This window comes from Scomber japonicus, chromosome 13 (genome assembly GCF_027409825.1).
Source record: "Scomber japonicus isolate fScoJap1 chromosome 13, fScoJap1.pri, whole genome shotgun sequence".
NCBI lineage: Eukaryota > Metazoa > Chordata > Actinopteri > Scombriformes > Scombridae > Scomber > Scomber japonicus.
The window spans coordinates 2,154,821-2,171,309 of NC_070590.1; the positions used below are offsets into that span (position 1 = coordinate 2,154,821).

Below are 16,489 nucleotides of genomic sequence, written 5' to 3' on the forward strand. Positions count from 1 at the left end.
ACGTATCGAGTAGTGAAGCAACACTGCCCCCCCCATGGTTTCCGGTGGTACTGCTCCGTTTGGTCCATATCCGTAAGCTTTTTGGAAACAACAAATAGGGTGTCTAGCTCTGTACTCCTGCTCACTTAATAACTTCATCCCGCTGTTGTGGATAAGTTACGACAGTTCACGACAGATGGGGTTGGAAAGAGAGCGGCAGGCTGCCAGACCTTTGGGCCCTTAACCTTCCTCAGAACAACTTATCAGCTACACCTACCAGTGTTTCCCCTAGAAATTTTTGGAGAAGCGGTGGTGTGTCGGTAACCTAGCAACACTAGCGAGGTCCGGGGGTATGCTCTCCCGGAAGAAAAATTTGAAAAATAATAGTGCTGCAACTAATGATTATTTTGATAAACAATTAATCAGTTGATTATTTTTTTGATGAATCGGATGAAAAAATATTAAAAAAATTTCCACCCCTTTATTCAGAAACAAAAACATTTTTTCAAATTGACAATGCAAAAAAATCCTCAAACATGTTGCTGCTTGGACGTCGCTGAGTTGTTAAAATAATATTAAACTATAAATAATGATTTAAACAAAACAACTAAATGTTAATGTCTGATAGCTTTAACAAAATATCACACACGTATGCTACACAAAAATAGGTATTTTCTGTAAATAAAAGATAAATAATAATGGTTCATTTTTGTAGTAACCAGTTTTCCTTTTTCCATTATTAGGCTACCATACAAACTGTGTGTGCTAGATTCCCCTTCTGCTCTCCTCCTCTGCTACTGCTGACTGTGAAATCTGAGCAGGTAGAAGCTGATAGTTTACTAAGTATAACCAGGGAGCACACTGCAACAAGGTTAATGATCCACACAGTGACATTACATCATTGATATGACGCGCAAAAGCGATAGAGCACGAGCGTAGTCACTCTAGTGCGTGCTCTTGCTTGGGTGCTCCAAATTCCGAGAGATTGTGTCTCATTTGTGGGCGTCAAGGAGCCGCTATCAATATGTCGGAGACTCCTGGAACGTCTAGGAGAGTTGGGTTGTCTGCTTTTATCCTCCCCCTAATTCAGTACCTTATGAAGGGAGGGGGCAGGTTGTGTTATGAAGCCTACACCGAAGCCAAAAGTGAAGTTATATGGTTAACTAGCTGCTAGCAACTTCTAATGAAATTGAGCAAGTGATCAACATAGTTAACGTCACGTTATACCCAGCGTTAAAATATTAAATTACTGCATTTAACCAAATCAATGCTAAGACCGCTAATAATCACAACTTTATTTGTATCACACATTGTTTTACATCAGGGTAATCCATAGACCTGTTAGGTACAGAGCTCACTTGAAACTATGACTAAACTTTTTTCCAAACTCATTCATCATATTCTATTTGATAGTCTGAACATCTTTATTTTCCATTATGTTTCAGTAAAATGGCAATATTTTAATTTTAGTTACAAAGGCTGTTTTGTGGAATTTTATTCTGCAGAATTATCTATTTCCCTTATTATTGTATTCAATATTAGGATGAGAAATAAAAACAAAGATATTATACTTACATTTATTTATATTAAACCAGAACAGATCTGGTCACACAGTGATAGATGTTAGCTTATTGTAAACAGACTTAAAACATTCTACCCTTATTTTAAACAGTTCAGGAAATAGTCAGGGATATAACACCTTTCACTTTTTGAGGCTTATGTGAGTGATAAACTGCTTGATGATGCTGCCACGTAACTCTTTACTGACCAGTCCGTAGATGATGGGGTTGATGACTGGTGGAATGATGATAAACAAGATGCTACAGAACTTCTTGATGTTTTGGGAGACTGAGGGGAACCGCTGACTAACAATTATGATCAATGAAGCAATTTCAAAGAGCAGATACACAACAAGGTGCGGTGCACATGTCCGAAGGGCCTTGCTTTGAGCGCTGCTGTCAGATCGGCCTCGTTTAATGGAAGCATGCAGGATTCTGATGTATGAAAAAGCAATGATGAGGAAGATGCCTGTACTCAAGGACCATGTCATGGACATACCTAGAAAAACAACAAGAAGAACAACAAGTATTAAAAAGTATCATGTAAACCTTCTTTCATCCATTTAATTAATTTTATGTCCTCCACTAACAGGACAGTTAATGCTGTAAGGGCCTCTTATTGAAATGATGAAATATTAAATATATTTATTTTATTATAAGTCACTCAGTTGACCTCATAAAACTACTGCTGATAAACAACATTTTGTTCTGTTAAAAGCTAAATTTGAACAAGAGTCAGGACTATACTGTGACTCAGTTTAAACAGTCTCATCACATGCTCAGATTACAAACTGAAAATATTTTAATAAAAAGCTGGAGAGAAATTAACTACACGCAACAGTTGGTTAAAGATACTCAACAATGTGCTGTAGATCTGTTGCTTTATTCTGACCAATGTACTGACCATAGATGTTATTTGAGAGGGTGGGACTGCAGGCCAAGCTCAGGATTGTGCGGTTGCTGCAGTAGACATGCCGGATAATGTTGCCACACAGGGGAGTGTTTATGTGGAAAGCAAAAAGTACAGCAATCAACAGCAGAGCGATGAACCAGGCCAGGGCACAGCAGAAGTGCAGCCGAGCCGATGTCATGATGGCGTGATACCTGAGCGGCTCACATACAGCAATGTACCTGCAAAGGGAGCGTTAAGAGATATAACTGTCCTTTGATTTGAGTTTACATCTGCTTCCATATGCATAATTAGTTAAGTCTCAGGCTTCTCTCATGCACAAACACATAAACCGTATTACACAAGAAGAAGGATGTCAAACTGGTGGAGAAAGGTTTACGAAAGGAAAGGGGACACAGGAATCTATCTTTGTGTAAAGATTAACAAATATTTATTTTGGATTAAAACTTATTTGTTTAAACTTAAATTTAATCTAAAAATATCCGAAGATACCTCATAGAGTTGGCCACGAATGCACCAGCTTTTCAGAAAGTAAGAAATATCAACTTGATCTAAAATTCATTAGAACACCTTGAAATGTCTCCACCTGCTTCATGATGTAATCTTTTCACAACATATTTCAAGGTAACAAACCAATAGCACCAAAAAACATCCAGTATGACACAGAAGTAAACATCTGATGTCCCCTTCAAACTGAGCATTTGGAAAAAGAAACAATTTATGCAAAATAGTGAAAGGATATCATTTAATATGCTGGTGCTTTTTTGTACCTGTCATAGGCCATCACACCCAGAATAGTCTGCACTGCAGTTCCATACGTGTGTACACAGAAGGCCTGGGCGATGGCGAGGATGTAGGCGATCCTCTTCTGCCCCGTTAAGAAGTGAATCATGAGGCGAGGCAGCACTGCTGTGGCCCCCAGCAAGTCACAAACTACCAGGTTACAAACCAGTATGAACATGGGTCTGTGCAGGCTCTTATCTATGACAATAACACTCAACACCACACAATTCCCCAGCAGCACCACTATGTAGTTTAACAAAGCCAGGAAGAACAGCAAAGAGCTGTAGCCTGGTGGTACAAAGAAGCCTTCCAGCTCGAACATAATAGGCTGTTTGAGTGGCGTTACCAATGTAAGGTTCTCCATCCAAAACAGTAGAGTTCTGTAAAATACATGTATATCAAAACCATCCAAATAAGTTACTATTCAGCATCAGGAAAAGTGCTAGTAATTTTAGACTTTAAATGTACCACACAGTGTTACCTACAGTAAAACTTAATGACACTTAATGAACAGATGTTCTCAATTCAATCGTTTATCAAACATGAAAAGAAAAGTGTAAAAGGTTATGGTCACTACACAGTGAAGTATCCACCCTCAACCTCTTCTCATCAGAGCATTGATGATGCTCTGACTTGTTGTAGATTATGTGTTGAGTTTTAAATAATTTTCCTTTGTCCTCTGAGTGTCCGTCACTTAATCCTTATCCCTGCCCACAACCTCATAATCAGAGCATCAGTCACACCCTAAATATCCTCTGCAGCCTAAGTTTGAATGTTTTGAAGTTTTGGCTGTGATTTAAAAAATTAATAATTCCTGGGAATACATAATTTATTATGTCCACAGAGTACAGAGATTTTGATTTAAACACAGTGCCAGCCATCATTTTATATATGTTTTCCAGAATATTGTCTTACAGGTAAAGAAAAATCTGTCACATGCCGCAATTTTAAAATCCAGTGACTTAAGCTATGACAGGAAATTATGTATATTGATGTTTTATGATGTGACAATGTTGTGGTTAAGGGCTGGTTAAGTTTAAGTAGAAAGTCAAATTTGTCAGGTTTAGGGAAAGAGCGTGGTTTGAGTTAAAATTGCAAATTTGATGTGAATATTCATTGTCCTTAGAAGATGAATCATCATTGTTTTCAGTGACTTTTCTCTCAGCATCGCCATCAGCTTTCAACAAAACTGACTATTTGGAAAACCAGAGATACAAAGGCTGGTGAAGGTTTTTGTCAATGAAAATCACAATGGAAATGCCTGTATTCATAACTGTTATGAAAATATAGGAGACAAATAACAAGAAAAAGGTAGCATACATAAAAGCTTTTGTGACCCCTAACCTCTAAAAACAGGAACTGTCATTGTGTGCCTCTGCCATATGACAAATAGAACTCCATGTTAAAGTTTTGTCAGAATGTGTTTGGTCAAAATCAAAATTAGCTCTTTTTTGCAAGCAGCTGGTTAATTGGATACACAGGCTAATAATAAAATAATAATAAAAACAATTTTCTCTCTTGTAAAGGGAGGTTTATTGTTTTTGCACAATGATATTGTAGCGTTGCAGGGTAGCTAGGTGGGTAGAGGAAGGACGAAGAGGAGGCGGTGTTACAGTTTGCTAGCTCAGCAGAGCCCAGATTTATTCCCTTGTCGTAGCAACAGCTAACCCGAAGTTGAGGTGTCCCCGGAAAACAACAAACAGAGTCTCCAGCTCTCTGAACTCCTGCTCACTTAATAACTATATCCCGCCCACAGGTCCGCCAGCCTGCCGCTCTATTTCCAACCCCGTTTGTCGTGAGCTGTTGTAACTTACCCACAACATCCCTTACCCCTCCCCACAATAACTTATCAGCAAATACCCCTACAGTAGACACCTCCCTCAATAGAAATAATGTAATCAACACACATAATAAAAGTCACTATATACCCAGTAATACACTGCCTTACCCTTTAACTTTCAGTCCAAATAATGGTGGGGAACTCTACACTGGCTTCTGGGCCGAGGGATCCTCCTTGCCCGGCCCTCCCCGAAATCCTGCATGGGGGTAAACTGCTCCGAGCGGCGTGACTTGAACATCCATCTGCTGTTGGGCCGCCAAACGCCTTGGGCGGCCCTTGAAATTTGCTGTGGAGATGGGGCCCCATCTGCAGGATGTTTGAACACCCGTAAGAGACCGGCAATCATGTCTGTGGTTTGGTTGGTTTAATCCTTGGTATGGTGCCAGGCGGTCGCAGTGTATCACCACAATTCGGCACCGTCCTGTCCACCCCACCCTATAAACTACCTCCCCCACTCGTTCTTAAACCCGGCAGAGCCCAACCCAGTCACTCTGCAGTTTATATGACTTCCCCTTGATCCTCTTTGGTGCTTATACCCACACTAAGTCCTCAGCATTGAAGTGAGTCTCTTTTGTGTGCTGGTCATAAGCTCGCTTTTGCCGGGGCCCTGCATTCTCTAACGGCAAGCCATTAAGATTAGTGGTAGCTGCAGGTCCCAGTCCTTCTGATCCTTTGCTACCACCAGGGCTAGCTGCACCCCTAGAGTGCGATCTCCACCAGCCCGTCACTCTGGCGGTGGAGAGGTGTCGTCCGGGTCTTGTGTTTCCCAAGCTGTTTACACATTTCCATGAACAGCTGGGCCTCGAAATTTCTTCCTTGGTCGGAGTGTAGTTCGGTGGGCACCCCAAAACGGCTGAACATCCTTTCAATCAGCACCTCGCAAACAGTAGCCACCTCTTGATCCGGAACAGCCACCACCTCAGGCCATTTGGTGAAGTAGTCCAGTGCCACCACCACATAACGATTTTCACGTGGCGTGCAGGGAAAGTGGCCTAGTCTGTCAACAGCCACTCTGTCCATTGGTGTCCCAACATGGTACTGTTGTAGTGGTGCTCTACTCTGGCCTGTGGGTCCCTTGTGGGCAAAGCAGGGATCACATCTCTGGCAAAAGGCTTCTCCATCACGCCTACAAGTGCTCCAATAGAATCCCTGTCGCACCCTCTTCAATGTTTTTTTTACACCAATAATGTCCTGCTGTAATAAGCAATAACTTGCTCACCCTTGGGTGTGATCTGGGCTTGGACCGCCCCTAGGCCATCATCGCTTGCGTCTTTATCCAACACATACTGCCCCTCCGGATCTGGGGTTGTCAAAACTGGGGACTGACACAGGGCTGATTTCAGCGCTTCAAACGCTTCCTGCTGCTCAGGACCCCACTCATATTGCACATTCTTGCATGTCAGCTGATTTAGAGGTGCAGCCACAGTCGAGAACATGGCAATGAAGCAGCAGTAATACGACAGAGTGCACCTCAGAAGCATTCTTCGGAACTGGCCAATCCTGGACTGCAATGACTTTTTCCTCCACTCTGCTCACCCCTTGCACACTCACTTTGTTGCCCAGGAAAGTTAGTTCTTTCTGCATCAGTCTGCATTTCTCAGGGTTCAACTTTAACCCTGCCTATTGGATCTTGGAGAATGCCAACCGGAGGGCCTGCAAAGCAGTGTCGAAGTCCGGACCATGGATCAGAACATCATCAAGATAGACTTGCTTGTTTCGTGACGGAACATCCACGAGCACTTGCTCCATGAGCCTTTCGAATGTGGCCGGGGCGTTGCATAGCTTGAACGGCTTGACTGTGAATTGCCACAGTCCAGCACCAGTTGTGAAGGCTGTCGTAGGCCGGGCCTCCGGCGACAGTGGCACCTGCCAATAACCACTCCTTAAATCAAGAGAGGAGAACAAGGTGGAACCTCTGATTCCATCCAACACATCATTGACTCGGGTAAGAGGATATGAGTCTTTGACCGTGATCTCATTCACCGGTCTGAAGTCACCACAAAAGCGCCACCCTGGACTAACTTTCTTTGGTACCATTACCACAGGTGACACCCATGAGCTGTTTGAAGGTTCGATCACTCCTGCTGCTCTCATCTCCACCACACACTGTTCAGCTGCCGCCTGTTTATTCAATGGTATGCGATGTGGGAGCTGACGAATTGGATGCGCTGTGCCTGTGTCAATCTCATGCTGGATTAAGTGGGTCCTGCCCAGATCAGAAGGTGAAGTGGCAAGAATGGATCGGAACTCATACAGCAAATCCCATAACTGCTGCTGCTGTTCTGTGGACAACCCTTCTCTACAACTCTCCAGCACAGTCTTGATAGTTTCCTCTTGGGTTGGTGGGCTTTGTGAGATACCACACGTGATGCTACCATCCCCAGCTGCATTATTGGCAGCAAGTTCGCCAGTCAGGCACAGTTGGGGGTCTGAGTTAGGCAGTTTCAATGGAAGATCTTGATAAGGAACGGCACCTGTGGACAGGGGTATCGAACTTAATTGACCTTCATCCCACACCACATCCACACATGGAAGAGCTGTCAGTTCCTGGGAGTGGACGCCCGTCCAAACGGTGGATGGTTGTGGACCCTGAGAGGAAACTATTTGTGATGGCTCTTGTTGAACCACAAACTCACTTGGAGACTCAGGGAGCTCTGGACATAGCAACACTAGCAACGGTAACCTAGCAACACTAGAGGGGTCCGAGTGTATGCTCTCCCGGAAAATTTTTTTGAAAAATAATAGGGCTGCAACTAATGATTATTTTGATAAACGATTAATTAGTCGATTATTTTTTCGATTTATCAATTAATCAGATAAAAAATATTTTTAAAATTTCCACTCTGAATAGAGGGGGCAGGTTGTGTTATGAAGCCTACACCGAAGCCAAAACTGAAGTTATATGGTTAACTAGCTGCTAGCAACTTCTAATGAAATAGAGCAAGTGATCAACATAGTTAACATCACGTTACTTCAAGCACAGTCATTTTTGCAGCGGCGCTGAGAATTCAACAGCACTGCTGATGTACATAGGGGAAACACTGCCCCTACGGTCGACACCTCCCTCAATAGAAATAATGTAATCAACACAAATAATAACAGTCACTAGATACCCAGAGTTAAGATATTAAATGATTGCATTTAACCAAATCAATGCTAAGACCGCTAATAATTACAACTTTATTTGTATCACACCTTGTTTTACATCAGGGTAATCCATAGACCTGTTAGGTACAGAGCTCACTTGAAACTATGACTAAACTTTTTTCCAAACTCATTCATCATATTCTATTTGATAGTCTGAACATCTTTATTTTCCATTATGTTTCAGTAAAGTGGCAATATTTTAATTTTAGTTACAAAGGCTGTTTTGTGGAATTTTATTCTGCAGAATTATTTAATTCCCTTATTATTTGTATTCAATATTAAACTGAGAAATAAAAACAAATGTATTATACTTACATTTATTTATATTAAACCAGATCAGATCTGGTCACACAGTGATAGATGTTAGCTTATTGTAAACAGACTTAAAACATTCTACCCTTATTTTAAACAGTTCAGGAAATAGTCAGGGATATAACACCTTTCACTTTGTGTGGCTTATGTGAGTGATAAACTGCTTGATGATGCTGCCACGTAACTCTTTACTGACCAGTCCGTAGATGATGGGGTTGATGGCTGGTGGAATGATGATAAGCAAGATGCTAAAGAACTTTTTTATGTTTTGGGAGACTGAGGGGAACCGCTGACTCACAATTATGATCAATGAAGCAATTTCAAAGAGCAGATACACAACAAGGTGCGGTGCACATGTCCGAAGGGCCTTGCTTTGAGCGCTGCTGTCAGATCGGCCTCGTTTAACAGAAGCATGCAGGATTCTGATGTATGAAAAAGCAATGATGAGGAAGATGCCTGTACTCAAGGACCATGTCATGGACAGACCTAGAAAAACAACAACAACAACAACAAGTATTAAAAAGTATCATGTAAACCTTCTTTCATCCATTTAATTCATTTTGTGTCCTTCAGTAACAGGACAGTTAATGCTGTAAGGGCCTCTTATTTAAATGATGAAATATTAAATATATGTATTTTATTATAAGTCACTCAGTTGACCTCATAAAACTACTGCTGATAAACAACATTTTGTTCTGTTAAAAGCTAAACTTGAACATGAATCAGGACTATACTGTGACTCAGTTTAAACAGTCTCATCACATTCTCAGATTACAAATTGAAAATATTTTTAATAAAAAGCTGCAGGTCACATTATGAAGTCTTACTTTGCAGTAGTATTATTTGAGGAGAAACTGCACTAATAAATGTGAGTAAAATGACTTTACTCAGTAAAGAGAACAATTCCTGACACACTACCAAAACTACATGCAACAGTTGGTTAAAGATGCTCAACAATGTGCTGTAGATCTGTTGCTTTATTCTGACCAATGTACTGACCATAGATGTTATTTGGGAGGGTGGGACTGCAGGCCAAGCTCAGGATTGTGCGGTTGCTGCAGTAGACATGCCGGATAATGTTGCCACACAGGGGAGTGTTTATGTGGAAAGCAAAAAGTACAGCAATCAACAGCAGAGCGATGAACCAGGCCAGGGCACAGCAGAAGTGCAGCCGAGCCGATGTCATGATGGCGTGATACCTGAGAGGCTCACATACAGCAATGTACCTGCAAAGGGAGAGCAGTGTTAAGAGATATAACTGTCCTTTGATTTTTGCAATTGTGGACACATTTTCTTCAGAATCCTAATGTCACAGACTGTTTACATCTGCTGACATATGCATAATTAGTTAAGTCTCAGGCTTCTCTCATGCACAAACACATAAACCGTATTACACAAGAAGAAGGATGTCAAACTGGTGGAGAAAGGTTTACGAAAGGGAAAGGGGACACAGGAATCTATCATTGTGTAAAGATTAACAAATATATTTGTTTTGGATGAAAATTCATTTGTTTAAACTTAAATTTAATCTAAAGATATCTGAAGATACCTCATAGAGTTGGCCACGAATGCACCAGCTTTTCAGAAAGTAAGAAATTTCAACTTGATCTAAACTTCATTAGAACACCTTGAAATGTCTCCACCTGCTTCATGATGTAATCTTTCCACAACATATTTCAAGGTAACAAACCAGTAACACCAAAAAACATCCAGTATGACACGGAAGTAAACATCTGATGTCCCCTTCAAACTGAGAATTTGGAAAAAGAAACTACAATTTATGCAAAATAGTGAAAGGATATCATTTAATATGCTGGTGCTGTTTTGTACCTGTCATAGGCCATGGCACCCAGAATAGTCTGCACTGCAGCTCCATACGTGTGTACACAGAAGGCCTGGGCGATGGCGAGGATGTAGGCGATCCTCTTCTGCCCCGTTAAGAAGTGAATCATGAGGCGAGGCAGCACCGCTGTGGCCCCCAGCAGGTCACAAACTACCAGGTTACAAACCAGTATGAACATGGGTCTGTGCAGGCTCTTATCTATGACAATGACACTGAACACCACACCATTCCCCAGCAGCACCACTATGTAGTTTAACAAAGCCAGGAAGAACAGCAAAGAGCTGTAGCCTGGTGGTACAAAGAAGCCTTCCAGCTCGAACACAATAGGCTGTTTGAGTGGCGTTACCATTGTAAGGTTCTCCATCCAAAACAGTAGAGTTCTGTAAAAGACATGTATATCAAAACCATCTAAATAAATTACTATTCAGCGTCAGGAAAAGTGCTAGTAATTTTAGACTTTAAATGTACCACACAGTGTTACCTACAGTAAAACTTAATGACACTTAATGAACAGATGTTCTCAATTCAATCGTTTATCAAACAGATGAAAAGAAAAATGTAAAAGGTTATGATCACTACACAGTGAAGAATCCACCCTCAACCTCTTCTCATCAGAGCATTGATGATGCTCTGACTTGTTGTAGATTGTGTTGAGCTTTAAATAATTTTCCTTTGTCCTCTGAGTGTCCATCACTTAATGCTGATCCCTGCCCACAACCTCACCATCAGAGCATCAGTCACACCCTAAATATCCCAACAGGCTAAGTTTCAATGTTTTGAAGTTTTGGCTGTGATTTTAAAATGAATAATTCCTGGGAATACATAATTTATTATACCACAGAGTACAGAGATTTTGATTTTAAACATAGTGCCAGCCATAATTTGATACATGTTTTCCAGAATATTGTCTTAAAGGAAAAGAAAAATGATCCAGTGACTTGAGCTATGACAGCTCTGTTGTTAAAATGTTCAGTTAACTTTTTTCCCCTCTGTGCTTAATGCTCTACACAATGAATAGCACTCTGTTCTGAGTTGAAAATGGAGGCCTTGCCTCAGACCATCAAAGTACAGAAATGGCAGGAAATTATGGGAAATGACATTAGGGTCTGTGGTCAGTGTATTAATGCCTAAGTCCAACAAGTCCTACAAATTGAACAACAAAATACATCAATTGGAGTAACTTTCTTTGGTACCATTACCACAGGTGACACCCATGACCTGTTTGAAGGTTCGATCACTCCTGCTGCTCTCATCTCCACCACACACTGTTCAGCTGCCACCTGTTTATTCAATGGTATGCGATGTGGGAGCTGACGAATTGGGTGCCCTGTGCCTGTGTCAATCTCATGCTGGATTAAGTGGGTCCTGCCCAGATCAGAAGGTGAAGTGGCAAGAATGGATCGGAACTCATACAGCAAATCCCATAACTGCTGCTGCTGCTCTACGGACAGCCCTTCTCTACTACTCTCCAGCACAGTCTTGATAGTTTCCTCTTGGGTTGGTGGGCTTTGTGAGATACCACACGTGATGCTACCATCCCCAGCTGCATTGTTGGCAGCAAGTTCGCCAGTCAGGCACAGTTAGGGGCCTGAGTTGGGCAGTTTCAATGGAAGATCCTGATAAGGAACGGCACCTGTGGACAGGGGTATCAAACCTAATTGGCCTTCATCCCGCACCACATCCACACATGGAAGAGCTGTCAGTTCCTGGGAGTGGACGCCCGTCCTAACGGCGGATGGTTGTGGACCCTGAGTAGAAACTATTTGTGATGGCTCTTGTTGAACCACCAACTCACTTGGAGACTCAGGGAGCTCTGGACATAGCAACACTAGCAACGGTAACCTAGCAACACTAGAGGGGTCCGATTGTATGCTCTCCCGGAAATTTTTTTTGAAAAATAATAGGGCTGCAACTCATGATTATTTTGATGAACGATTAATCAGTCGATTATTTTTTCGATTTATCGATTAATCAGATAAAAAAATATTTTTAAAATTTCCACTCTGAATAGAGGGGGCAGGTTGTGTTGTGAAGCCTACACCGAAGCCAAAACTGAAGTTATATGTTTAACTAGCTGCTAGCAACTTCTAATGAAATAGAGCAAGTGATCAACATAGTTAACGTCACGTTACTTCAAGCACAGTCATTATTGCAGCGGCGCTGAGAATTCAACAGCACTGCTGAATGTACATAGGGGAAACACTGCCCCTACGGTCGACACCTCCCTCAATAGAAATAATGTAATCAACACAAATAATAACAGTCACTAGATACCCAGAGTTAAGATATTAAATGACTGCATTTAACCAAATCAATGCTAAGACCGCTAATAATTACAACTTTATTTGTATCACACCATGTTTTACATCAGGGTAATCCATAGACCTGTTAGGTACAGAGCTCACTTGAAACTATGACTAAACTTTTTTACAAACTCATTCATCATATTCTATTTGATAGTCTGAACATCTTTATTTTCCATTATGTTTCAGTAAAATGGCAATATTTAAATTTGAGTTACAAAGGCTGTTTTGTGGAATTTTATTCTGCAGAAGTATTTAATTCCCTTATTATTTGTATTAAATATTAGGCTGAGAAATACAAACAAAGATATTATACTTACATTTATTTATATTAAACCAGAACAGATCTGGTCACACAGTGATAGATGTTAACTTATTGTAAACAGACTTAAAACATTCTACCCTTATTTAAAACAGTCCAGGAAATAGTCAGGGATATAACACCTCTCACTTTTTGAGGCTTATGTGAGTGATAAACTGCTTGATGATGCTGCCACGTAACTCTTTACTGACCAGTCCGTAGATGATGGGGTTGATGACTGGGGGAATGATGATAATTAAGATGCTAAAGAACTTCTTGATGTTTTGGGAGACTGAGGGGAACCGCTGACTCAAAATTATGATTACTGAAGCAATTTGAAAGAGCAGATACACAACAAGGTGCGGTGCACATGTCCGAAGGGCCTTGCTTTGGGCGCTGCTGTCAGATCGGCCTCGTTTAATGGAAGCATGCAGGATTCTGATGTATGAAAAAGCAATGATGAGGAAGATGCCTGTACTCAAGGACCATGTCATGGACAGACCTAGAAAAACAACAACAAGAAGAACAACAAGTATTAAAAAGTATCATGTAAACCTTCTTTCATCCATTTAATTAATTTTGTGTCCTCGGCTAACAGGACAGTTAATGCTGTAAGGGCCTCTTATTTAAATGATGAAATATTAAATATATGTATTTTATTATACATGTCTGATTGGCAGATCCTGACACTCAGTTGACCTCATAAAACTACTGCTGATAAACAACATTTTGTTCTGTTAAAAGTTAAGCTTGAACATAAATCAGGACTATACTGTGACTCAGTTTAAACAGTCATCACATGCTCAGATTACAAACTGAAAATATTTTAATTACAAGCTGCAGGTCGCATTATGAAGTCTTACTTTGCAGTAGTATTATTTGAGTAGAAACTGCACTAATAAATGTGAGTAAAATGACTTTACTCAGTAAAGAGAACAATTCCTGACACACTACCAAAACTACACACAACAGTTGGTTAAAGATGCTCAACAATGTGCTGTAGATCAGTTGCTTTATTCTGACCAATGTACTGACCATAGATGTTATTTGGGAGGGTGGGACTGCAGGCCAAGCTCAGGATTGTGCGGTTGCTGCAGTAGACATGCCGGATAATGTTGCCACACAGCGGAGTGTTTATGTGGAAAGCAAAAAGTACAGCAATCAACAGCAGAGCGATGAACCAGGCCAGGGCACAGCAGAAGTGCAGCCGAGCCGATGTCATGATGGCGTGATACCTGAGCGGCTCACATACAGCAATGTACCTGCAAAGGGAGCGTTAAGAGATATAACTGTCCTTTGACATTTTCTTTCGAATTCTAGTGTCACAGACTGTTCACATCTGCTTCCATATGCATAATTAGTTAAATCATAGGCTTCTCTCATGCACAAACACATAAACCGTATTACACTGTAAAATCAAGAAAAAAGGATGTCAACCTGTTGGAGAAAGGTTTACGAAAGGGAAAGGGATACAAGAAACTGTCATTGTGCAGAGATTAACAAATATTTAGTTTGGATGAAAACTTATTTGTTTGAATTTAAATTTAATCTAAAAATATCTGAAGATACATCATAGAGTTGCCCACGAATGCACCAGCTTTTCAGGTAATAAGAAATATACTAAATAAACTTCATTAGAACACCTTGAAATCTTTTCACAACATATTTAAGGTAACAAACCAATAGCACCAAAAACATCCAGTATGACACGGAAGTAAGCATCTGATGTCCCCTTCAAACTGAGCATTTGGAAAAAGAAACTGTACAATTTATGCAAAGTAGTGAAAGGATAACATTTAATATGCTGGTGCTTTTTTGTACCTGTCATAGGCCATGGCACCCAGAATAGTCTGCACTGCAGCTCCATACGTGTGTACACAGAAGGCTTGGGCGATGGCGAGGATGTAGGCGATCCTCTTCTGCCCCGTTAAGAAGTGAATCATGAGGCGAGGCAGCACGGCTGTGGCCCCCAGCAGGTCACAAACTACCAGGTTACAAACCAGTATGAACATGGGTCTGTGCAGACTCTTATCTATGACAATGACACTGAACACCACACCATTCCCCAGCAGCACCACTATGTAGTTTAACAGAGCCAGGAAGAACAGCAAAGAGCTGTAGCCTGGTGGTACAAAGAAGCCTTCCAGCTCGAACACAATAGGCTGTTTGAGTGGCGTTACCAATGTAAGGTTCTCCATCCAAAACAGTAGAGTTCTGTAAAAGACATGTATATCAAAACCATCCAAATAAGTTACTATTCAGCATCAGGAAAAGTGCTAGTAATTTTAGACTTTAAATGTACCACACAGTGTTACCTACAGTAAAACTTAATGACACTCAATGTACAGATGTTCTCAATTCAATCGTTTATCAAACATGAAAAGAAAAGCATAAAAGGTTATGATCACTACACAGTGAAGTATCCACCCTCAACCTCTTCTCATCAGAGCATTGATGATGCTCTGACTTGTTGTAGATTGTGTGTTGAGCTTTAAATAATTTTAATTTTTGCTCTGAGTGTCCCTTCCGTAATGCTAATCCCTGCCCACTGTCAACCTCACCATCAGAGCATCAGTCACGCCCTAAATATCCTCTGCAGCTTAAAGCAATGATTCGGCACAATTTCAGCCTAGCGTCATATGCACCATTACGTCTGTCTAAACACTGCCTCAGCCTTTTTTTTTCATTTGGTTGCAAATGAGTGGAATTAGAGCCATCAGCCGAATGGGTTAGTACAGGCGCTAACGGGACCAACAGTGTATCTCATAAATTACCCCACTAATCACTGAAATACCGTGTGGTCGTACGAGATCCCGCACAGAGCAGATCATACGTGAAGATGAGTGGCTCAATTTCGAAGGTGCTATATGCGGGATCTCGCGTGACCATACGGTATTTCAGTGATTGCGCAAGATTTCGACATTGTTTACAGCTTTAGCATTAGCAGCAGAGTAAAAGCCATTAGGTAAGTGTTATTTGAATGAACTCCTGGTGTACGTACAACCTTTCCAATGCATGGATTTATGAGTAAAGACCCTATTTGTACTACTGTAGACGTTTGATAACAATCCAGGCATTATTAGTAGGGTCATTTACCAGATACACTGGTGGTCCCGTTAGCGCCTGTACTTTGACATTCGGCTGATCGATCTAACTCCACTAATTTGTGACAAAATGAAAAAAAGCGGAAAAAAGGAATGACAGTCACTGATGACCTTCTAACCCCAACTCCTAGCAGCGTGATGAACAGAGGTTATTCTTGCCTACAGCAGCAGGGATAAAAAATATATAGTTTCACAGGCAGTAATATCAGCAGGTTGATCTAGTGACTTGAGCTATCACAGCTCTGTTGTTAAAATGTTTAGTTGACCTCCTTTCTTCTGCTTTTACTGCTCTACACAATAATTATCACTCTTCTGATTTGAGGATGGAGACCTCACCTCAGACCATCAAATTACAGAGATGCTTGGACATGATGGGAAATGATGTTCGGGTTCTCGGTCAGTGCATTA

The 16,489-nt window shown here is 41.1% G+C and overlaps 2 protein-coding genes across 2 annotated transcripts; both read right to left on the bottom strand.

Moving 5' to 3' along the window:
* Positions 1-1,681: 1,681 nt before the first annotated feature.
* On the bottom strand, positions 1,682-5,417 carry LOC128371758 (olfactory receptor 2K2-like). Its single transcript, XM_053332136.1, has 4 exons — positions 5,219-5,417; positions 3,219-3,651; positions 2,443-2,669; positions 1,682-2,037 (listed from the first exon to the last, which is right to left on the bottom strand). Exons 1-4 carry the CDS (start codon positions 5,415-5,417, stop codon positions 1,682-1,684), a joined length of 1,215 nt encoding a protein of 404 aa, XP_053188111.1.
* A 7,706-nt stretch (positions 5,418-13,123) lies between these two features.
* Positions 13,124-15,866, bottom strand: LOC128371759 (olfactory receptor 2K2-like). The gene is made up of 4 exons (XM_053332137.1): positions 15,785-15,866; positions 14,799-15,231; positions 14,013-14,239; positions 13,124-13,479 (listed from the first exon to the last, which is right to left on the bottom strand). The coding sequence occupies exons 1-4, from the start codon at positions 15,864-15,866 to the stop codon at positions 13,124-13,126; spliced, it is 1,098 nt and encodes a 365-aa protein (XP_053188112.1).
* Positions 15,867-16,489: the final 623 nt, after the last annotated feature.